Genomic DNA, 24,384 nt, shown 5'->3' with positions numbered 1-24,384 from the left:
AAAGTTAACTGTGTATTTATTAGTAATAAGTAAGCATGTCAGATAAATATGATGTAGGCCTATGTAATGTAGTTAAAAATGTAGAGCATGTAATTATGAGAGGAACATCTTGCGTGATATATATATATAAAGTGAGAAAACTAGCAGGGCGCCTTTTAGTTGTCTCAAAGATTCAGGATTAGATCATAAAATATAGTTCTCCTTGTTTTGTTTTTTAAATCTAAGACTGTAACACGAAGCACACCGAAGTACAGTATATGAACCTGGTGTTACCCACTCCGGTACAGTAGGGGGCGGTATGCACCTTAAACGTTGGTTTGCGATGCGCCACAAATCAACGAAGAAGAAACAATTCCCATGATCCCACAGTTTGTTGTTTACAGATTAGCTAGCTAGCGCTGGCTAGCGAAGCAGGAAATAAAGCAACAAAAAGGTAACGTTAAGTGATTTTTGGCAGACAACTGATCCAGCCTATAAGTAAATTAATTCGTTATTAGAAACACAAATATGCGCTAGGTTGTCCATAATGTTAGCCATGTTTTCCTAAAGTTACTTCCTTCAGACAGACGTTTAGCTTCTGCAGTGAGTCGCTCATGATTCTTTTGAACTGTATTTTAGTTGTTGTTGTATGTTAATGTTGTCTGGTTGCAATTTAATTGAGAGACCATGTCTAAATCGTGTTATCGACTGCTTGTTGCCATGACTTTAGAAGGCGAATGCTAACGTTAGTAGAAGTAAGGGGTGTCCGATAACGGACGCACTGCAGTAGCTAGTTGGCTAGTTAGCATATTGTCTCGCAGGAGACAGAGCGCGATATTTAAAAACAACTCAATGCGAATGACACGAGACTCCACTTTGCAGTTCAAACCCTTGAGTTCTGATCAGGTGAATACAAGGACAATATAAACTGTAACCACAGTTGTTCATAGGCTGAGGCCTGACTTTGTGTTTGTCTCCGGTGTAACGTTAATTAAGCTAACGTTGATTTACAGTAGGTTGCATTATATGAGAGCCTGATATTAATAACATAATTTGCACAGTAAGGTAAATATCGATAGTCTGGTTTTGTTATGTTACTCTTAACGTTATGTTTCCCCAACTAGCTATATTCTGGGTCGATTTAAGTGTGCATATCAAACTGCAAATTCTGCTGTAATAATGATAGCATGTTGAAGTTAATTGTCATTAGATTATTCTTATAAAAACAATAACGTTACCTAGCTCATTAGCTCTTTTTTTTTTTTTAGCATTTAATAACTTGAATAAACGCTACTAAAACTAATGTGAATGAAACTTTAATACATTAAAGACTCAGTAGGCAGGAAACTCCTTCATACACGCACCCGACAGTCCCTGCCCGAGGCAATGGCCAACTTGACAAAGCTTCTCTTTTTTTTTTTTTTTTTACATCATCCTCTGTAATGTCCGAATCAAAGGTAACTTTTTTTTTTAAAACACAGGAGCGATAGTAAACAGTATTTATATTTAGTGTAAAATAATAAGATAGCGGACACGTCTCACATCAAGAGTTATGGAAGGGATAATGCCAGACGAGGTGTCCATAAACAAATGAATCGAACGACGCAGGGGCGTGAACCGTCTGACAAGAAGTCCAATACATTTCTGTTAATGGACACCTCGTCGGGCATTATCCCGCTTATACCATGGTCACCTACGGAAGATATAAATATTTAACAAATGAATAATACATTAATGTGTTTTAGGCGTCCTGTCCAGGGTGTACCCCGCCTCACGCCAGATGTCAGCTGGATGACTGAATGAAAGAATGAGAGTTAAAATCGCAATGGTTTTTTTATTTTTACAAGTCGAGCGGACTATTTATTATCTCCCGTATGCAGGCGTTGCCAAGCAGCGAGGCCATAGCGACCCGCCCGCAGCAGTTGATCAGTGATGTGAAGTGAGATGATGGCTTAAACTTACTTTCCGTGATATAAAGTATCATTTCAGAAGGTCAGTGCTCTGTTTACCGCTTGTGTGTGTCAAGAGGACGATGCGAAATGTTGTTTCAAAGAATCAAAGTTCACAGATAATTTCCTAAATGGTTTTTATTACTGCAAATATTTTCAACCATTCATTCTGATCATCACATACTATTTATAATTAAATGCAACATTTCCATCAATTGTAAAATTTGATAGCGATACTGGCATGTCCGTCATCACGGCATTTGGTGACGGAGATTTGAAGTCTGTGGCTCCACCACGACCACTGCTTGCTCCATTTTCGTCTGTGCTGTACTGACGGAGCCCAGTAAGCCTGCAGCCTGCTCTCACAACGAGGGCCCGTCACCCATAGACATATAAAGAGTAGATGCCGCATCGAACGTTGGGCCGCGAGAAATGCGGCCGCCATCTTGGATCGGTCCTTCTCCCAGATAAGTTCTATGAGTGACTCGTTGAGCCTCTGAGTTGAGCAGCAGAAGGAACAAGATGCCAGAGCACTGTGCAGCGTATTCCTGCTCTAATCTAATATTACAATATTACAATTCATAATCAGTACGGTACAGTACAATTTTAAACAATTATACATAAATCCATGCATTTTTGAATGTTATAGTGAGTCCCTCAGGCTGTGGCAGGTAGATACATATTTAGCTGCCAGAGGAGCTGCTGTCCCTTATTTTATTATTATTATCTTGTCACAGTAGAGGCGTGGAGACTAGCCTCTGTGGGAATGTTAGTTAATTTACCCCCCGGCCAGATGTGTGTGTGCAAGCCTGTGTAGATATGAAAGGAGAAGCAGGGAGGAGAGGGGTTGTCGTACATGTGGTCTAGTGTAAATGGATTGCACATTTCCAGCAGTAGGTCAGCGGAGGATGTGCTGTGGTTTCATGAGAGGAAGACACTTCAGAGACAGTTCATCTCAGGTCACCTCAGATATTCTCAGTTTTGTTTTTTTAAATATTAAACATGACATTGAGATGAATTATGAGATCATTTTTCATGTCATGTCACTTTTTTTTAAAGTTTAGACTATCAAAGGAGAAGTGACAGAATCTGATCAATATCCTTTGCTGTTAAACTGTTTCATCAAACAGGAGCAACATGATGTGGGCTTTATTATAAAGAATGAATCAGAGATTTAACATGTGTTTCCACTCTGTGCCCGATATTCTCACCGCTGAACAAAATGTCCCATACATTTTTACTTGGTTCTCCACATCTCCACTTAAAGCAGGACGAACGTCACATGTGTGTAAACCAGAACTGATGGGTCCAGGCTTTTTTAGTTCAGTTGTACCACAGAAGTTGAAACAGTCTGAAAAGAAAAAATCATACATTTATTTAACTAAGGAAAAATCTTAAATCGTTTGTATAATTTAAAATGGATATTACTGAACTATGCCCCGTGTTTTTGTTTGCACATTAAATACAATTACTACATCATTAAAATATGTAATAAAGAAGACATTCACATAATTAGACCTTGCCTAAAAACAAAGGACACAGTCATTTTAGATACTATACAAAGTACTCCTCCAACATCACTGTCTTTTAGAATGAGAGCTACACTCTCATTGGTAACTGTGCAAGAACAATACAGTGTGAAAATGATCGATTTAACAAAATGTTATATATATTTGTATACCACACACACTCGCTCAAATGTGGACCCTCCCTCTCCTCTCCACTACCACGACTATGCCACTGGCAGAGCATGGATCATTTCTGAATATTTATTAACATATAGGGTTCGGCTCTTGTTTTTTTTAGTGCTTTAAATGGAAGTGTGTCTGTTTGACTTGTATTTAGATGTGTCCAAAATGTCATCTCTCTCTCTCTCTGACCTAATTGTATTGATACTCTTGATTTATATGTATTTTAATTTTCTCTGTGGGTGTGTGTGTGTGCATGCGTGTGTTTGTGTGTTTGTGTGTGTGTGTGTGTGTGAGAGAGAGAGAGAGAGAGAGTGAGTGAGAGAGAGATTTATGTATTCATGTATGAAATACAGCCTATTAATACTCTATAAATGATTTCTATTGTTGTGTTTATATTTATAGTGTTTGTAAAACACCTATCATACATCACATATATCATATATCAGAATATTCTATTACTGTTAATCCCACTGTGAATATTAAAATACGCTGAACCGTGTCCTGTCCTTACACTGAGTGGAGCGGGCGACCGGGCCAAGATGGCGGCCCCACCGCTCGTCAGCGCCAATAGGCCCAACGTTCGATGAGGCGTCTACTCTTTATGTCTATGCCGTCACCGACATGATCTGGCGAGTTTCCAGCCTGGCGTCAGAGAGACGACCGTTAGCTGTGCTCCGGGGGCTGTGGTTGGTGTAAACCCGCGACACACCCACGAATAACGTTGAGTCTCCGTTGCCACGGTTACCATCTAGCGCTTGAGCCAGCGCAATAATTTAGAACTGTCATCAGACAATTTGACGGAACTTCTTTCCTAGGTGTAAATTACCACTTTTTAACCTACACCCTCCAGCCAATCAGAATCGAGTACTACCCAGACCATGGTGTATTAAGTTATAACTTTGAGCAAATAAAAGCTGTTCTTTATTTTCAAGACTGAAATGGATAACTTTACTCATATGTTCACCTGTATCGGTATGCCTACCCGTCCCTCATTTCAATAGTCTTGATCCTGATTGCCGGATGCCTTTGGCTACGGTTAGCAGGAGGCTAACGTATTAGCAACCTCCGAAAATGCGTTATCTATAGCAGTTGTGAGCAGGCTGTTTACATGGTCAGCAACTGTAGTTGTTAAGAGGAAAAATAATTTAGTAGTTTACCTGTCCAAGAGAAGAACGGCGAGCTCCGAGTCCAAGTTCAAACCAATGTTATCCCCGACTTCTCTCCATCTTTGAAACGCAACGCCGACATTTATCCGCGTTTTATTGAGTCTTATGTAAACCTCTCTTTTAGACTCCCCTTTTTGACGACTCCGTCTTCCTCTTCTGAGATTGTTTTGCGCTGAATGCAGGTGTTTCCAACCATATCTGCTTTAGTAAAACATCCGATTGCCAGGCTCCCTCTCTCAGCTGCTCTGTGATTGGTCAAAGTCTTCCGTCACGGGGTAGATTCTTTGCAGGCTTAAACAAAAACCCTAGGGGAGGCACATAGGTCTGATCTTCTCTCACATCACTTTATTTACATTATCCCCAAGGTAATTATGGAAGTTATTATTTTTTAGCCTAATACTGCCAAAAATAGGCTGCATAATGAGCCGCTGTACGGGAGCGTTATTTCTGCCAGAGTCAAGACTTCACCAAAAACTTATTTCAGACCCTACTGCCCCATTCCTACATTTATTTTTTGTTTTTTTTGTGCGAGTACTTGAGTATGAAACGACATAAAAAGCCTATCCCTATTGTTAAGTGGCTTAAGTGGTTTAATCGTTGCGATCGCAGACGATATCCACAGGAGAGCCAGCAGCCAGGGAGTGGGGCTAACTAATCACTTGAGATTGATTCAGAGCAGTGCATTGACTGGCTAAGAGGCTGTGATTTGAACAAGTAGCTGGGGGACTCTTCTCAAAGCCACCATGGCAACTTACCGACAACAAAGCCAGGACTCAATTTAGCACAACACACTTGGACAAAGTGCAGGCAGTTTGTCACTAAAGAACACTGGGCTTGCTGGAAACCATTATTCATTTTTTTGATACACACTCAGTATTCCTTTGCTTGGTACATCCAGCTTTTCTATATCTCCTCCTGTCTCTTCTCTTTTTCCTTCAGAGGTGAAATGACCTCCTTTGCACTCAGCCAGTCGACACCTCTCCTCCCAAGCCTGGAGCCTGGGATGGGGAAGTCTGCAGCCATGCTGGGGATGTCTGCCGGGTTGGAGGGAGCAGAGATGGAGCTGCAGAAGATGCTCATCGACGAGAGGATGAAGTGCCAAAACCACAGGACAAACTACCAGACACTAAAGGCTGAACACGCCAGGTATATCTGATTTCATGTAAACTTTATTTAATCCTTTTTGCTGTTCTTGCCTTTTTTATATTGTGTACGGATTATGAGGGAATACACTGAATCAAACTTTGTGTCTTCAGTATAATTTCTCATTCTCGGCCCTGGTATGTTTCTTGCAGCTTGCAGGATGAGTTCACACGGGCACAGGGTGAACTGAAGCGCCTGTTGAGCGACAAACAGGCTCAGCAGGAGAAACTGCGCTTGCTGTTGGCTGAGCTCCAAGGAGGAATGCTCGACAAAACCAGAGAGCTGGAGGAACTTCGACTGCAGGTAAACCAGATTTGTGTTTTAATTTTTTTTCAATTGCCTCTGTACAATTTCCTCTGTCTGTCTTGACAACAGTGTGTGTGTGTGTGTGTGTTGACCAGGTGATGACCCCTCAGCGGCTGGAGTTGCTCAGAGCTCAGGTGCAGCAGGAGATGGAGGCTCCAGTCAGAGAGAGGTTCAATAAACTGGAGGAGGTCAGTCAGTCAGTCTGTTTCTGTGTCGTAGGTCAAGTAGGTGTGACATAAGTACTATGCCACTTATAGTTACTACCCATTAGTCAGTAGTCCTTGGTGCAGCAGCCCTGGTTCGACGCTGACCCACAGCCCTTTGCTGCGCGTTGTTCTTTCCTGTCATTCTTACAGCTTTGCTGTCAAATGAGGGAAAAACAAAATAATAAAAAAAAAAACATTATGTTGGTGTTGTGATGTGAATAATGTTAGTGTTACACACCTAGTTCAAAGGCAGTGGGATAAAAGTCTAACTACTGCAAACATATATTGTTATTGTGTATACATACACATATACAAACACACGTTATTAGTTGTGCTTAGAAACAATCAAAGCTACATTTTAGTAGAGATCACAATGGGATTAAAGTAATTGATTTATGGTGAGTGAGTTATGATGGAAAACGTTTAACAAAATGGTACTGGTGTAATCAGACAGTAAGCAATATAATAGACATAGCTTCCTGGCCTGAAACGTGAAGCCAGTGCAGAAATGTCTTAAACCTGCATTCTTTCTCATGTCCACTGACTCCAAAAAGAAGTCTGATTGCATAGAAATCAAATCTCGCTTGATTTATTCCCTCAGTAAACGTGTCCCTAATGAGTGTTTCGTCTCAATCGCTAGTTTCAAGTCAAGAGTGAAACACGGCAGCCTGTCATCAGGATAGAGGCATAGCAACGTGTATCCATGGAGTTGTGTACAGTACATTAAAATAGGGAGTTACTTGCTCACGTGCCTGCAAAAGTCTGACAGAACAATCTCTCTCTCTCTCTCTCTCTCTCTCACACACACACACACATACACACACACACACACACACACACACACACACACACACACACACACACACACACACACACACACACACACACACACACACACACACACACACACACACACACACTGACCATTTGGTCGCAGTCTGGATCCCTGAATTGTTATGCTTAATGAATAATTATTAACATCCCTTGTGCAATCTTTGTAGGAGAGCGAGAAGTACAGATCTGAGTACAACAAGCTGCGGTATGAGTTGACATTGTTCAAGTCTCAGTTCGACCACCAGAGAGAAGAACATGCTCACATACTGGAGGAGAGGAAGATCCGCTACGAAGCAGAGGTAGTTTAGTGTGGCTGGTCAGCATTTCTTTTGTTTATGCCTTTCAATTGAATTTGAGTTGTCATACACTGGTGTCTACTGATCAAAGTAGAAACTAAATGATCCCGTTCCTGTTGACAGATCTCTCGCCTCGAGAAGGACAGGGAGGACCTGGTGGTCCAGTACCAGGGTTCAGACGCACTGCATGATGGGAAACGAGTGGAGGCTCTGCTTAGAGAGAAAGCCCAGCACCACTTGCGGCTGAAGGGCCTGGAGGCAGAGGTGGCTGAGCTTCGAGCCCAGAAAGAAAACTCCGGCCATCTGGCTGAGAACGTCCAACGCATCCAGATCAGACAGCTAACAGAGTCTCAGGCTGAAATGAAGTCACTGGAGGTGAAATACTGGACTTGGGATTCTATTAAACCTGCACAGACTTGTCTGCTTTATCATTTTGCCTTTCCTGCAGCACTTACTCACTAAGCCTGCCAGCTTGCATGATCATATTTCATCTTGCGCTATGATTTTGCTATAAATGTGATGGGCAAAATAGGATTTTATGCTGATTGTTGGATCTGTTTGGTTGTTGGTGTGACAGGCAGAGCGTCAGTCGTTGCGTCTGCAGCTGGAGCGGATGGAGAGTGAGCTTCATCTGACCCACGATCAGAACAGCCACCTCACAGGGCGACTGCACAAAGCTGAGAGGGAAGTCAACTCTCTCACGTGCCAGGTACACTGCTCTTTAACCTCTGATGTTTCATCCTCCATAATATACCAAGTTCAGTGAAAGGATTTATGATGTAATCTTGTTCAATGTGATGAAGAAGTGCAATAATCAGTGCACTATACATGCTGTATGTACTATATATACTAAATATACAATTATCCATCGAAATGTTGGAAATTAAAACCAATTTTCTGTTAAAACGCATACACAACATGGAGTGAAGTGCCATGAAAATATTGTATTCCTAAAATCACTGAATAGTTTTAATTAATAATTGTATTCTCAATATCAATAAAATAAACTTGATTATCATTTTGGCCATGGCGTAGCCTTAATGAACTGAATTTCAAAGAGTGGTTGAAGTTTGATGTGGTTTCAAACTTGGAAAAAAACAGATTTGAGATTATGTAATGCATGGGGTTTTCTCATTGTCAGATTGAAAGCCTGAAGCATTCACATAAATTGGAGGTGGCCGGCGTCAAACTGGAGTGTGCCCGCTCTAAAGGAGAGTTGGAGAGGGAGAGAGACACACTGCAGGGGCAGATTGATGGTATGCACACACACACACACTTCTGTCTCTATGTCATTGTTTCTCATCCTTATAACCTCCTTTTGATGTTGTATTAATTTCTTCCTGTCTAGGAAATAGTGAGAACTAAACATGTTAGCAGCAACAGATTTTATGTTTTGCTTTGAACTTTAACTGTTCAAGATCATAGGAAACAGAGAATTCATCAACTGTTCCAGTTTTTCACATCTCAGATTATATGCATCATCCGTCTCTATAGAAGAATACAGAATCATTTTTACAGTGTGTCTCAGAATTTCAAGCTACCTTGTGTGTTTCAGGTCTGCAGGCAGACGTGGAAGTGTTGAATGCGGCGATGGAGCGACACAAGGAGTTGTTGGTGGAGAAAGAGAGGGAACTGGTTAGGAAGGTACAGTCTGCCCGCGAGGAGGAATTGCGCAAAACTGCAAGCTTGCACGAGGAAAAGTGAGACTCCCCTTTGATTTACCACTATGCAACTCATCCTTCTCCTTCTCTGGTTGTGTTTTCTGCTAGTGTATATTTAATTTAAGAGGACTTTCAATTGTTTTTTTATTGTTAGGTTGGAGATGGAGAACCGTCTTGCTGCTCTGGAACAGCAGAGGGCGCTGCAGGACGCTGCAGACCAAGCCCAGAAAGAGGAATGGGAGGAGCGTCTCCGTAACACCCAACAGGGAGAGGAGTCAGCCCGCAGGGAACTGCAAAACCTGAGGTCAGCTTCGTGCTGAATGTTGAGTGTTACAACATCCACACCGCCGCCTTTGTCGGAGGAAGAAACAGATGCTCATTCTTTATGTAATAGCCACCATTGTTATCTGCTACATCTGAGCTTAGTGTTGACATTACCGCTTTAGGTTTAGTTCTCTTTCACATTAAAAAAAATAACTGCATGTAGAAGCCACAGTTTATTTTCTGAAACAAATTTTAGAGGAGGCTGGCGTTTGTGAGATTACTGTACATAACACCCATCACTGTGCGTAGGTGGCTGTTACAGCCTCTGTTTCATTTTCAGTCTCTTTACCCCAGTTTCTGTTCCCATTCAAATGTCTTGGGCACAAAATAAATGGTTAGACTTGCCTAGATCGTGAAGATTCTTCTGACATTTTATATCATTATTTAGTGATCTTTATTTAGTGAAAATTACAGCAACCGGAAATGTTTAAAGGTTTTCTGAATAAGCATCCTGTTGCTCGCTCAAACCAGTGGGTAATCCAGTACTGTGTTCTGTGTCTTACAGAAGCAAACTACAGCAGCAGAGCTCCCAGCTTGAGGAGTATGAGAGACAGAAAGCAGAGATGTCTGATCTACAGCAGGTTCATTATCAACATCAACTACCTTGAAGTGTTAATTTTCCTGCAGTCAGCAAAGCCAGGGGAGTTTTGTATGACTGAAATACATTTGTTTTTTGCTTGTTTGACCCAACAGCAGAACCAGGAACTGGGTATCCAGTTGGGGACGTTGTCTCACTCTGAGAGTGAGCTGTTGGAGACAAACAAGCAACTGAGAGAAACACTGGACAGAGTCAGGGAGGATCTGAGGACGACCCGAGCCCAGGCTGAGAGGAGCCAACAGGAGGCAGAGAGGTGCATCTGATGCTTTGACTTCAGCCTAACTCTGCCTCTGTCTGCTGAGATAACTAACATCTAGTCATGCATCTCTTTTTTTCCTTCTCTTTGTCTGTGTTGTTTCCGCTCCAGGCTGGTGGAGGAGCGTCAGATTGAGTGGTTGAAGGAGAAACACAGCCTGCAGCAGCGAGAGGCCGAGCTCCAGCAGAAATACTCTCAGGTCAAAGAGAAACTGCAGAGGGCAGCGGTGGCCCAGAAGAAGGTACTGCTGCTCACTACAATGTCTTTGACAATGAGTTTGGGCGAATGCTTCAAATACTTTCCAACAAGCTTTAATTATGCAAATGTTCTCCCGCGTCTTTTTTCCAGAACAGGGTTAGCACAATCTGCATTTGTCTGTTTTATGTAGGTGTGAGTCCACAAGATGACTCTGTAAGCTAATAATAATATATGTGGGTGTTCCTTAGCTTACTCATGTGTCATTTTTGGACTGTAATATTGAAAGTGTGTGTGTGTGGTACAGAGAAAAACGCTGACAGAGAACAAAGAGAAGAGACTTCAGGATAAGATCCAGTTGCGGGAGGCCAAGATAGAAGAGCTGGAACTGGAAACTGCTGCAGCCAAGAAGTAAACCTTAAATCTCTCATTTAATGAATGAAGTCAAACACTTCTATGACTTATATTTAACTGGAAAGTCCCATTTAGATTAAAACACTTTTTTGCAAGTGAGACCTAGCCAAGATAGTCACAAAGCAGCATAAACACTAGATCACAACAACAACAATAGATGTGACAGAATACAACAGTGCATTAAAACTGAAGTCTGCAACATTTTTTGATCATTTTCACTGAAACCGACACTGTGCTCCAATAGAACAACATAAATCATTTTAGAAAAAAAAAAGCTAAATTATGTTAGCAATTGCTATCTATGAGTAAATTAGCGTGTACTCCATGCTGATTATAGATGAGAGAAGAGGCGGGCGAGTTCACAAAAATCTGGTGCACACGCACTGACGAGCATTCGATGGGAGGGAGCGGAGGAGCTCGTTGGTAGTGGGGGAGGGCGTGAGAGTTGTAAACATTCAAAATTTGACTGAGTCAACTCGATCTGCCAGACTTGCCGACTGCAGCTTTAACAAGGCAGCAATTCTGTTTGTTGGTAAATTGAAGGAACTTCAGCTAGCAGTGACCACTTCCTTTATTCTGAGTTTAAAGTCATTTAAAGAGATAAGGAGCTTATTTTTCCAGCCTCTGTACTGAGTTAAGTTAACCTGCAACAAACTGTTATGTCACTGACAATAACAACATCACTCATTTCATAGATTGTTTAATATTCTATGGCTCTGACCTAACCAAATCTGGGCTAACAACAGTTCTGACGTTTGACATCAAAACACTTCACAAATATACTTTGGCTTTTTTCTGATGGTGTGTAACCTAAGATCCACACCTGTCTAATGATCCATCCTTACACAGCAACCAATCAGCACAGGTATGAACAGGCTCATTCCCCCTTGGAAGAGATTTTAGTTTCACGCACCTTTGCCTAATCCATATTCAATTCAATTCAATTCAATTCAAAAAACTTTGTCCCCGGGGGGCAATTCAGGGCACACAGAGCAGCAAATAACGACAGTGCAACTATATATTTTTCATATTCTTCATAGTCTTACATTTACACATTACACTAACAGTGATATATACTTACTACATTTGCACACTTTCACATCATTTTCTTTACATTATCACATAATCTGTTAGAAATCATCAGTTTTGAAACCACCCACCTGAAACATGTTATTACAATATCGGACAGAACATTTTATTACATTATTGGGTTTTAATTTTACACATTTTCGATCACGTGCAAATTGTATTACATTGTCCGGATATTGTTACATCATTGGGTGCTTCAGCCCTAACTCTTTAATATTTCTTGTCCTGTGTGAATATATTCTTCAGATGCTCACAAAGTGGATCTTTTTGTCCTCCTTTTAACCATTAGGAAACCCTAATTACGAGCATATTTGTAATCTGGCATGTCTAGATAACAGCTGTGGTGTATAATGGGCTCATTTCAAACATCAAATGAGTCATTTTCTGTCCAGGCGTTCATCGTTCTCAGAGGAGCAAGCTCAACTCAACAGACGGCTGAAGGAGCTGCAGCGACGACACAACGAGTTCCGACGCCTCCTATTGGGCAGCCAGGGTCCCTACAGTGCTGGCCCCGCCTTCCTGACCTCCTCATCCACCCCCTTCCTCTTCCTCGGGTCTGAGGGACACTTGTCCAACATACCAGTAAGCAAAACATCACTAGTTAACAGGCCATTTTGCATCAGTGTAATAGTTGGATGATAATGCTCTGTAAAAAGATGAATGGAGACACACACACACAAAAAAAAAACAGCTACTGGAAAAAAAATATCACAGAAGAGGCACAGAGAGCAATTTCTACATCAACAGGAAATAGACCAGAATGCAATGCAGCACCAACACAGGTTGGGTTTAGAGGAGATAAAAAAAATCTCTTCACACACAAACACACACACACACACACACACACACACACACACACACACACACACACACACACACACACACACACACACACACACACACACACACACACACACACACACACACACACAGAAAATCTGCTTCTTAATGCAGTAAGCTCACACCTCTTCTCTGTGGGTTGTTGAAGGTCATTCCTAAAATGTCAAATCACTAACTGAAGTAGCAGTATATTGTGTAGAGCTTGCAGAGCATCTTAAGTTACAAATTAACAAATGTTTCAATCATATACATCAAATATCACAAACACACCCACTTGACACTCCCCACAGCCTGAAGCTTTGTTTATGGTTGCAGGAGACACCGTAGTGCAGGTCTCAGCAGATTGACTGTCCCTGCGGTCTCTGTGTGAAGAATCGTTTAAATGTTTGTACAGTCTTCCCAGCTGTCCATGTTGAAATGAGCAGCGTGCACATAGTTACAAAAAATTCAGAGATGTAAGACCAAGTGCTGCAACCCTTTCGGAGCCATATTCGGACAGGGTGACGTCCTTTCAATGGCCACCATAAACCTCACCAATCTGTAGAAGCAGAGCAGCGTTACCACAAAGGAAGTAACAAGGGATCAAAGGCTGATGTTTATTCACCCAAGTGTGAAATAACACAGGAAGTGTGACGCTGTGTTGTATGTGATGGAGGGAAGCATAAAATGTAGATAATAAGGCTGTTTTAAGCTTATCCCAAAAGCAATTTCAGTCAAAAGCAACTGGACTTGGTTGTTTGTCTAGGAAGACGTTTCACCTCTCATCCACGAGGCTTCATCAGTTCATGTACGCATCTGACCAGGCTGGGACTAACCAAGTCCAGTGACTTTTGACTGAAATTGCTTTGGGGATAACGATGACCTGGACAAATGAGAATATTCACAGGCTTAGCTCAGCTTGTTGTTTTTCCCCTTTCTTTTCCCCTTGCTGCAGGAGGAGCAGCATCAGAGGGAGCTGTGCCTGCTCCGTCGGAGGCTGGAGGACCTGGAAAGCGCTCAGCAGCAGCAGCTGGAGGAACTTGGATCTCTGGTGCAGAGGGACCGGGACCTGAATCCCCAGCCTGACCTCTGACCCCACTACAATACTTTCCATTGGACTTGCCTTTGAAATACAATGAGATAGTCTTTTATTTGTCTCGACAAGGACACCAGCAGTATTTTTATTTTTTATAACAAATAGAAGCATATTTATTGGCGTGTTTGCATAAAAATGTAAGGATGAAAATTGATTTTGCCATTATTGAGGCATGGTGATTTGAAATGTTGCAGCAACTTTTTTTTAAACTTGGCCATAACATCCTCAGGAAAAAAAGTTTGGGAAGTTGATAAAGAAGCCCTATACGCTGTGAATTGTACAATGTTTGTACAGACTGTTGATGCAACTACCAAAGGCTTTAAATTGAATTGTACTGAAACAATAATGCCTTACAGATGAACATTTTTTCTGACATATCTGTGGGTTTGACTTCACTATTCAAGATCCCACGCACACGCAGTTAGCATTGTGTGGTTACAAATCTCTTCCTTGTGGACGCTGGCGTCCTCAACTTTGTTTCTTTTGGAGGCTCAATATTAAAGCTGAACATATTGGTATCATATGAAACTAGAGGATCTAAGGACTGTATTTGTACCAACCATGTCACACTAGATGTTCAGGAAGGCTAAATGACACTCTAAAGTGAGAAGAGAAAAACTAACTTCTGACCTCAGGATATCTGAATGAAAAGGAGTCCTATGGGTACCCACAAGTCTCCCAATCTTCCGTGGTAAATCATTCAGTAGTTTCTCACTGTGAAACTGCAGTACAAAAATGTTTGTAATTGTCTGTAGATGTGTTGCATAGTTCCTTAACGGCAGTACTTAAAAAAGTCCATTTTATATACTGTAAGCCATGGGTGTCAAACTGATCCAGTAAAGGGCCGTGTGGCTGCAGGTTTTCATTCCAATCTAGCAAGAACACACCTGACTCGACTTACTCAATCACCTGAACTGTCTTCACACAGTTGATTTGTTGGACCAGGTGTGTTTTTGATTGGTTGGAATGAAAACCTGCAGCCACACGGCCCTTTACTGGATCAGTTTGACACAAATGCTGTAAGCTGTTGAATTGAAAAAGCTACTGACAGGTGATATGTGCCTCACTTAAGCATTTTCAGAAGTTGACTTTTAATGCAAAAGCGTCACAAAACTTCCCACTGACTCGTGAAATTACAGAGTTAGCAGCTCCTTGTTGCTCTTCTGAAACTATTTATAAACTCGGTACCTTATCTTCATCTTCATAGTAGGCATCCCAAAAAATCTAAATTTAGAGACTAGTTTTGCGGTCATGGAAACACATGGAAATTCATTCTAATGATCAGATATAGAGGAAGTGTCTAGGAAAATGTAAATTACAGTATATTTTAGCCCCTCACTCAGATCCCCTACATAAACTTAAGTAAGCATTTTGTTTGATACTCTACTTATTGGAAGTATAAGCTGTGTGACACGTCGAAACGGGTTTACTGGATGATAAGTGAAACGTGTAGTCCACAGAGCAGAACAGACTTGCAGCAACCTTTTCAGCATGGAGTCTATTTTTTTCCCCAGAGCTGCAAGTGGAATTCTAGAGAGGCCTAGTAGAGATGCTGTAGATAGTCATATATTACGAGTCATATCCAAAAACATACATCACATTAGTCAGTTTTTCAGTTTTTTTTTTATTTCAGCAGCATCATTGCTATACCGCATCTAAAAATGGTTAATCAAATACCTAAAAGTAAACATACATTTCAATGCTGCTGCTCATCAAGAAAGGCCATATGAAAAATCCCTTAAAACTGCTCACAGCCTTTAAATTGATATCCTTCCATCACATTTGAAATAATACTAGAATACCTTCAAATGGACTGCATTAAAAAGGGATAAGCATGGTATACATTTCGCTGTTCCTACACCAAACGAGTGCTATAAGAATAATAAATATAAATGACAAAACCACACACCACAGTGTACATTATGGTGTGATTAACGACTTTATTATTACATTTTGAAATTGTCGCAGAGGTAGAACATACTCATAAGTTCATATTAGGGACCTAGAGTATACTGTAAGCCAGCAGTAGCTCACGTCAAAGGAGGCAAGACGGCTTTGTTGTACAGCTAGCAAAGACAGGTGCAGCAGCAGCAGCCACCTGTAATCTGAGACGCTTCATCACGAATCCTGCGTCATTAAAAAAGAAGGAATATAACTTTTGTTCGATGTGTCAATACTAGACCGGTAAATTAGGTAGATGAACGTTCCCGAGCTAGTGCTGCCCTGTTTTGCCGAGAAAAATTGTTTCTTAAAAAGGGTGGCAAACCTGAGATGATACACTCTGTGAAAATTCGTTCTTCCTGGTCCTTCCTGAGTATTCCTCTCACTGTGTCGGGCACATGAGTGAAAGGATGGCAGCTCAGTTCCAGGAACAGCTTTTCAGTCCATCAAACGAGTTTTTCACGTGATGTAGTTGCTCCGTCAGCTCAGGGGGGGCTCCGTTTTGGTCCAGCTTCTCTTTGATCTGTAGAAAAGGGCAAACAAACCAAAAAGAACTATTGTAGAGGCAGAAAAAAAACCAACCCCACCTCTGCTACAATCCAAACAAAATCCTGTCAATGGGGTGAAATATAGTATAACTACTCTAAGTTGATCAGTCACGATAATGACAATTTACATGAATATATAGACTCATTTGTACATTCCAAACACGCAGCTTAACAAGCACTTTACTGTGGTGTTAAATGTCTCATAAAAACTACTGGCTTGAGTCTTAGATAACGCCACTTGTTTATAGAGATTCTCTATAAAGACTTAATATCCTGGCGTTTTCAGAAAGTGACACTGCAAAACTCTCACTGTTGCTGTACAGTATGTGTGTGTGTGTGTGTGTGTATCTTGGTATGCAAAGAACTGACCTCTGTGAAGTATTGCTGTATGAATTTATAGAGCTCTCTGAGGGCTGCAGCTTCGTTGAACTCGTTTTCATGTTTCTGAAATGAAAAGAGTCATCCATTCACTGTTGGTCTTCGCGGTGTCAGTTTGTAAAGATTTTGTACCGGAATGGACTTTACCTTTGACTCCTCCCGCAGGAATTCCTTGAATTGGGAGGATGTGATTGGTGACTGGTCCCTGATCTGCTTGTAGTAAGCCTTTACTTCTTGTTTGAACTTGGGAATGTCTTTGGCATAGAGGAGCTTGTTGGTCGGTGCATACTGGAACACAGTAATATTCAAGTTTTAGTTCATAGCAGACTGCATATAAAGAAGGCTAGACAGCATCCTGAAAGTGAAGCCAAAACATCTGGTGGCGGGCTGCAGGAAAGGTCATAATTCCCATGTCACTTTTCGTAGCACGATGTTTGTACAAGTGTTCATTCTTTGGATAAGTTTGGTTTTAATTAGTAATTTGATACTATAAAAACAGGTTAAACAGCATTATTGACAGCTGTGATTGACGCACATTTTTTCTGACATACTATTCAATGACTTTTTCCACATACTATATCGTTCATTCATTCATTCATCTTCAACCGCTTGTCCCTGTTGGGGTCGCGGGGGGCTGGAGCCGATCCCAGCTGACTTTTTACTATACTATGACTTTTTTAATTATTTTTTCAACACTATACTATGACTTTTAATGACTTTTTTTCAACATGCTTTTTTATGACTTTACGACATACTATACTACTCCTTTTCTTACTATACTCGAGAGCAACCTTCCTTTGTTTTTTGAACTGAGCATGTACCCTGCTTCATATTAGTGTTGATCCAACACTGATTCTGCTTCCTACCGTCTTAACAAGGAAAGGAAAAGTTGGCTTCCTGTAATAGTGAATCATAATACATTTGTTTTGTACGCTACCTTTCCTAGCTGGGTCTCACTGAGGGAGAAAGAGTCCATGAAGGCCTGAGCAATGACAGATAGGCAGCTCTCCAACTGGGGAGTCTTCTCCATGTCGAAAACAAACTGGGGGTTTTTCAGGATGTTGACCCAGAAGCGAAGAGGCAAACTGCGAAGCAGCACAAAGACATGTCAGGAAGAAATGGTGCGGTTTGAAGTGTTAGAGCCTTTCGAGCTTTGGATGATCCAATAACACCTGTTAGTCTTCCAGATGTGGAGGACATCTGGGTCCATGATCTTCATGTTCTCTGCCTGACTGTCCAGGAAGTCAAAGAAGTATTTGATAGCATGCGGCGCCTTGCTGTGCGGTGGCCCCCAGATAGATCTGAACAGGTTCTCCACAAATGAATGCACTGCCACCTTAGAGACAGAGAATAAGGTCATAGTCATTGTCTGCTGTCCCTTATAGTTCAGAGCCATAAAAATAATAGTTTGAATTCTTTCCTCTGAAACAATCTTACACAACCCACTCTCACCAGAACTCTGTACTGTCAGTTATTCATTTTGTGTCTAAAAAGTGCCATCTGCTCTCTTTATCCGGGAAAAACAAAAACCTTTCAACTCAGTAATGCTAAGATCACAGCAATGGTGTGTCCACTGTTGTGACAGAACACACATGCTTCTATTTTAATCAAGGCTTGTGGATTCCTGCTGATATACGTGCTTATATGGGACCCAAGGCGTATTTTTGCGCTTCAAGACTCCCTACTCTACGCTGATTGTGTATTGGGCTCTGAGCACTGCCAAAGTGCCCATGAGCTACAATCAACAGTTTGCCTGATCCATTAGACTGTACAAAACGTGAACGAAGTCTCTGTGATGTCACCCATAGGTTTATGAAGTTCGCCAATTCACCAGAGCTGCCGAGGCTATGTGAATGCATCCCTACGGTGGATTGGGATTAAGCAAGTGAGGGTGGCTCCAGCCATGACCATTTTGGCAGTGCCTGACCCCGTCTGCTCCCAGCTAATCCAAAATTGGACAAAGAGGCGAAATAACCCGAATGAAGCCTGTGACAGCACCCATATGTCACTGAAAGTGTCAACGCCCTAATTTCTAATTTAAATGGGTGATTTTATACACAGTACAGTTGTCATTAGCTGGAAAATAAGCTATCGAGACCAAAAAAAATTTTTGTACCAAGCTGTAAACATTTTTATTTCTGAGGGTGCCGCTTGGCCTGAACACATCCTGTTTGTGTAGACACAAACGGAGCCCCGAAGGTCAGCAAGAGTAAGAAAAACGCTGCTGCAGGTGGTAAACATAACAATGTGAGACTGACTCTGGTCTCAGTTCTACTCGGGTTGGTGCACGTTTGTTAAGTGAAATGAGGCATTGTGACTGCTTCCTCTTGCCTTGGTGGAGAGCAGCTTGGTAAGGTGCACTTCCTTCAGTTTAAACTTCTTCCTCTCTGGGTTGTTTCTCTGGTCCTCATCTACATCAGGATCAATCTGCAGAAAACAGCCATTAAACAACCATTCAGTTAGTCCTCTCTGTATTCATATTCAGTGATGTGCAGAAATAAAACATTTAAGTGATTCAAATGTCTTATTATGTCTTATAAACTGATTTGATTATTAACCTCTGCAAACATAAAACACACACTGCCTCTTACCAAATGGAAGTATTTCCCAGAGAAGTTTTCATCATCTGAAGGAAACAAACAGAAATCAACAGCGATCATTAGCAGAAATAAATAGCTCTGCCATCCATCATTTGGCTTGGTGGTTATGGATTTACTAAAAGGTGTTACATGCAATTCTTTTCAAGGTGATGGGGGCATTTACTATTTGTCAAATGTCATAGGGGTGGAGCCAGCTGAACATTCGCTGGGAGCACTTGAGAAAATTCATGTTGCTAGTGTGAATGAATATGCTGCAGAGCTGCTTGTGTTCCACGTTACAGCGAGGATGCTAGCCAGTCTACTGTATTGTGCATGTTTCTGAAAAAAACCCAGCACAATCAACATTGAATTTGTGTTTGGAAAATAATCTCCAGGGATTAAAGCAAGCTTTTACAGTTCAAAAAAAAAAATCCACATACCCTCAAAACAGCCACAAAAAAAAAAGGAAGGTTCCTCTGTAGTGCAGTATGTAAACAAAACTCATAGTATAGTGTGTCGAAAAAAGTAATATTATAACATGTTGTAAAAAGTCCAAAAAGTCATACAACGTCATAGTATAATGTTGAAAAAAAATCATAATAAAGGCATAATATAGTGTGTTAAATAAAAGTCATAGAGGGGAATTTGGTGCATGATATTTTTAGTTTTCTATTAACACTAAGGATTTGAAATCAACTTAACCAGCTTTATGTTTTATTATCTACCTAAAACAATACATGTTTAGGTACATGTGTACATACATGTTTTGTTTTTCCTTAGTTTAAACATTATTCATATTTAAGTCAACCAATTAATCAAGTACCAAACCAGTCACCAAATGTTGCTCTCCTGGCTGTCTCTCCATATCCAGTCTAGTTTATGCTAAACCAAGATAATCCACTCCTGGCTTTATGCAGACATGAGGTATTGATCATCTCATCTACCTCTCAGAGTAACAAGTAACTAGTTTGAAGAAGCAGGCAGGAGTGACACAGAAGGTAAGCAATGTACTGCCATCAAAAAAAAGGTACACCAAAAGGTTTAAGTGTACGCTATATTTAGAATATTTTCAGCGCTTTAGCTTGTTGTCAGACGGCCCTTTCCTTTCCACAGAAGTTTCCCCTCTCACTCTTTCCACTGTTCAGTCTACCTCTGCAAAGGTTCTTCTTCTGTGTACTCGGTCTAATAAAGGGATCCTCTTGTCTCCGCCGTGAATGGTCGCACTCATTTGTATTTTCTTGCGTTTGTTTGTTCTATAAATCGCTAACCATCATTTACTGTAGGTAACACACTGATTATGGATAAATACCTCATAAAACCCCACTTCAAAAAAGCCAAATTAACCTTTTAAGTGAGCAGCATCTTGCTTCTCAGCTCTTACCCTTCAGACTGCCCTGCGGACTCAGAGGAGGATGAGTTTTCCTGGAAAGCACTTTGACTGTTGCTCCATCAGGAACCTGCAGAAGTACAGACCAACACACAGAAAAGGTTGATAAATTATGTTTCCTTTTATTTTGCAACCTTTGATTTAAAATGTTAGTGCGCCAAGAGAAAACTGCTATGAAAGGACTATAACATATCTATACTTTCAGAAGGCTTACATTTCTAAAACGGCGATACTGTAGCTATTGGAATAAAAGCTGGCATTTAAAGTACACCTCTCACTGTGTTTTGTTTCTAACGTTTGTGTGTAAGAGGGAACCAGTCACCCACAGTAATCCCCAAGACACTTTGGTTTAGCTCTTTGAGAATTTCCCAGACACAACTATGCATTGTTTCGTGCTTGACGTATCGAGTGTAATAATATTTTTTAATGTGTGGCTTTGCTTTTGTAATACAGCCAACACAGGCAAGACCACCAGGCTATCCCAATACTCATGTGTTTGACTCCATCTTACCCAGGCTCTGATGGTACTCTGATTGATATTAGACAAAGTCTAGTCAAAAAGACTCCATGATCCATTTATTAAGCCAAGTTGACAGATGTCCGTCCTCCACAGAGCTGGGTCTGTCTGACGTTCCTGTCTGTTATAGTGAAGGTTTTTGTTGCCACCGTACTTTACAGGGGAATTGTTGGGTCTAAGTAAATCATAAATAAGTCATAGAGTGTGGTCTTTGCCTACTCTGTAAAGTGTCCTGAGATAACTTTTGTTATGATTTGGCACTATAAATAAAATTGAATTGAATTGAATTATAGTACAAACTGCTCTTCTCCTGTATGCTTATATTCTTTTATTTAAAAATCCTCTCTTCTTGTCCGGGTTCATGACAAAATGAGATGGAGTAGAGCTTTCCTTCTCTTCTCACTGAGGCCACCAACATCAACCCTATTATGTTTTAATTCTAAAACGGGGTTTCATAACCAAAACGATCTCCATCCACAAGAAGTATTCCCTCTCCATATTAACACGCCTGAAAACGCATATCATGTGTCCATTCTCGTCAACAGGAAGCAGATTGTCGAACGTTACTCTGAACATTTTTGATGTACATGTTGAATAAACTTTATATACAGGAGGAGTAACAGCAATGCTGAAAAGTGAAAATAGATTTATTAGCTTTTGGGCCAAACGAGATGGAACTGTTAATGAAAGTAACACTAGTATTAGGTGGTTCTAGGATGGGGTAGGTGTGTGTATTTGCCGTGTCACCTTTTTTACGTTCTTACATTTAATACAGCTACTTCTCACTGCAATTCATTTCAATTTTGAATCTCGTTTCTGTCATGGCAAATTTTATATGACAAGCACCACCACAGAAAACACCTGTACGCCTTTTCTTTTCCTGATGGTGGTGACAGGAACAATAATGCTCAAAGTGAGAGGGGAGTTGTGCCAACTGACAGAGGCTAAGCTCTGCCTGCTCTCATATTGACTGGCATTGGTCTGAGGAGCAGCGTCTTAGTGGGCGTGTTTCCTATACAGTATATCACAAACAGAAACACTTAACGACGTTTTACAAATGAGTACGCAAGAACAACAGGCAGCTTGTTTTAGTACTCGTATTTCTCACCTGGTAGTGCTTGAGTGTGTTGAGCATCGTCACCTCCCCAATAATCTTCGAAGTTGCATCCACTTCCTCGAGAGGAACAAACAACCCATCCTTCTCATACTCTGGTGGGAGAAAAGAAAGTAAGAAAAGAGTAAGTCATGGTTAAACTGAGTGAAAAGTTTTTTAAAAAAAAAAAAAATTAAAAAACAAGTCAAAATATATTGTTTGATTTTTATTTTCATGCCCTGTAATTTCTCTACAACAGCTTGCCCCTGTAGTTATTAGCAAATGTCACTCAAACAGGAGGAAATGGCACATTTGTTGGGAAGCATTTTCAGCCGCAGACTAATACACATCTGATGCACGTCTGTGACAGTGTTCGTGGGACTGACTCAAAATAAACAGTGTCCATGGTAATGAAGGAACACGTCACCCAGTGCAACGATGTGGCTCACTGATGTGTTTTTAACAGTTTTTGGGAGTGAGAAATAAGATATATCAGGCTTCATCTACACAGGCAAGACTGGTGAGTAAGATCAATGCTTTGTTGGTTTGGATCATTTAGTATTCAGAGACACAGGGCTAAAAACACTGCTCGGTTACTTACCGATACGAACATCCCTGAGGGGGCTGTTGTAGGGGAAACCAAACTTGGCCTTGAAAGTGGACAGGATTTTCTCTTTTACCTGCTCTATTGAGTCACAGCTTAGTGCGCTGACCTCCAGAGGCTCACTGACCTCTCCGTCACTGCCCACTGCAAACAGCACCTTCAGCTTCTGTAAACAATAGATAGAAACATGGACAAATGGACATGTCACTGCATTTGCTAATGACCAGCAGATAACTCTTGCCCGATCTTTGTAGCCAGCAAAAATGTAGAGAAATATCTCTGAATTTATGTCCAAAAGTTCATCATTCATTCATGAGCTTACTCTGCGGTGTATGTACTCAGATTTTAGAATTTATGCAATGGTTTGTGAATGATGACTAAAAGCTTACCACAGACGCACATGCACACAGCTGCTCGTGCAGTATGCATCCACCAGTACTTGTCAAAAACCACTAATATAACCACAATGCTAACCTCAGTTTCCCCATAAAGCAAATTTTACCTGAATCTTAGCCCCATTGAAACAACAGCGGTTTCACATAATAACACATGAGAAAAATATTAGAGACCCCTTAGACGTCTTCCTTCGTTTATTGTTGAAAAGTATAACACAGTTGCAAGGGCGTGTGAGGGAAGGTGTGGTTAATGAAAGGTTTTCACAGCAGTGTTGTTCCATTTAATGTATCATGAGCCTCCATCTTATTTGCTTTCTGTAGTTTTGCAGCTAATGCACACGCCTTTTTATGGTTGGAAATGAGCGGTAAAGTGAGATAGTGGATTGTTAGATTAGATAAAACGTTCAGGAAGGAAATGTAAAAGAAGAGGCAGCACAGAATGTTGAAGAAGTAACAGAGTGAGTACAGTGATACATTGGAAGAGCATACTTGGTGTAATTCAATAAATAAATAGTTTGCGGTTTGTGTGCAGGGTGTTCATGCAAATGTATGTCTCGTGTGCTAAAATAACCTGGACCTGAATAATGAATCCAATGCCGGAGTGCCCTAAACCTGCATTATCTCTAATGTTCAGCAGGGGGTGACTCCACTGTTTTCAAAAAAAGTACGATTGTATAGAGGTCAATGGGAAAATACAGCATGTTGTTCATCTAGAGTCAAATAGAGGATAAAGCCCGGTATGCTTTAGGGTGGGGCTACTCGGCTAATGTGTACATTAAAGTAGCCCTGAAATTGTTCTGGGGTGTTGCCAGTGTTATCATTTTAGGACTTTTTTGGACCCTCTCACAGTGTGTTTTCACTTCATCAAAGTTGATTCTAACGTTTTGGTCACCTAAAATGTCTTGATCAGCGTTCGGTGG

At 41.0% G+C, this 24,384-nt stretch overlaps 2 protein-coding genes across 3 annotated transcripts in view; one reads left to right on the top strand and one right to left on the bottom strand.

Annotated features, from left to right (window-relative positions):
* The first annotated feature begins 372 nt into the window (after positions 1 to 372).
* Positions 373 to 14,747, top strand: cep83 (centrosomal protein 83). 2 transcript variants are annotated; one of them, XM_083934804.1, is made up of 16 exons: positions 373 to 433; positions 5,725 to 5,931; positions 6,081 to 6,231; positions 6,330 to 6,422; positions 7,442 to 7,573; positions 7,694 to 7,945; positions 8,148 to 8,279; positions 8,712 to 8,826; positions 9,126 to 9,270; positions 9,386 to 9,535; positions 10,061 to 10,136; positions 10,252 to 10,406; positions 10,521 to 10,650; positions 10,912 to 11,015; positions 12,500 to 12,689; positions 13,882 to 14,747. In XM_083934804.1, exons 2-16 carry the CDS (start codon positions 5,732 to 5,734, stop codon positions 14,017 to 14,019), a joined length of 2,163 nt encoding a protein of 720 aa, XP_083790930.1. In that variant the 5' UTR covers positions 373 to 433; positions 5,725 to 5,731; the 3' UTR covers positions 14,020 to 14,747. The 2 variants fall into 2 exon arrangements, with proteins under 2 accessions (XP_083790930.1, XP_083790929.1); XM_083934803.1 differs by having other exon boundaries at positions 10,249 to 10,406.
* Positions 14,748 to 15,681: 934 nt separating this feature from the next.
* Positions 15,682 to 24,384, bottom strand: part of plxnc1 (plexin C1) — a 34,222-nt gene continuing 25,519 nt past the window's right edge. Inside the window, exons 22-31 of the mRNA XM_083935501.1 lie at positions 23,067 to 23,235; positions 22,481 to 22,581; positions 20,850 to 20,925; positions 19,481 to 19,515; positions 19,221 to 19,316; positions 18,062 to 18,225; positions 17,827 to 17,974; positions 17,037 to 17,177; positions 16,881 to 16,955; positions 15,682 to 16,486 (exon numbers count right to left, since the gene is read on the bottom strand). Of these exons, the coding sequence (XP_083791627.1) occupies positions 16,382 to 16,486; positions 16,881 to 16,955; positions 17,037 to 17,177; positions 17,827 to 17,974; positions 18,062 to 18,225; positions 19,221 to 19,316; positions 19,481 to 19,515; positions 20,850 to 20,925; positions 22,481 to 22,581; positions 23,067 to 23,235 (1,110 nt within the window). The 3' untranslated portion in view covers positions 15,682 to 16,381. The remainder of the gene's footprint in view (positions 16,487 to 16,880; positions 16,956 to 17,036; positions 17,178 to 17,826; positions 17,975 to 18,061; positions 18,226 to 19,220; positions 19,317 to 19,480; positions 19,516 to 20,849; positions 20,926 to 22,480; positions 22,582 to 23,066; positions 23,236 to 24,384) is intronic.

This window comes from Echiichthys vipera, assembly GCF_963691815.1.
Source record: "Echiichthys vipera genome assembly, chromosome: 20".
Lineage (NCBI taxonomy): Eukaryota > Metazoa > Chordata > Actinopteri > Perciformes > Trachinidae > Echiichthys > Echiichthys vipera.
This window is presented reverse-complemented; position numbering and strand designations above follow the sequence as displayed.

What these genes read in the sequence shown, in the direction of transcription:
- cep83 (XM_083934803.1), top strand. Translation starts at nt 5,732, where the DNA reads ATGACCTCCTTTGCACTCAGCCAGTCGACACCTCTCCTCCCAAGCCTG. An exon ending in GAAACTGCTGCAGCCAAGAA is followed by an intron (nt 11,016 to 12,499) that starts GTAAACCTTAAA and finishes TTTTCTGTCCAG; the next exon opens with GCGTTCATCGTTCTCAGAGG. An exon ending in GACACTTGTCCAACATACCA is followed by an intron (nt 12,690 to 13,881) that starts GTAAGCAAAACA and finishes CCCTTGCTGCAG; the next exon opens with GAGGAGCAGCATCAGAGGGA.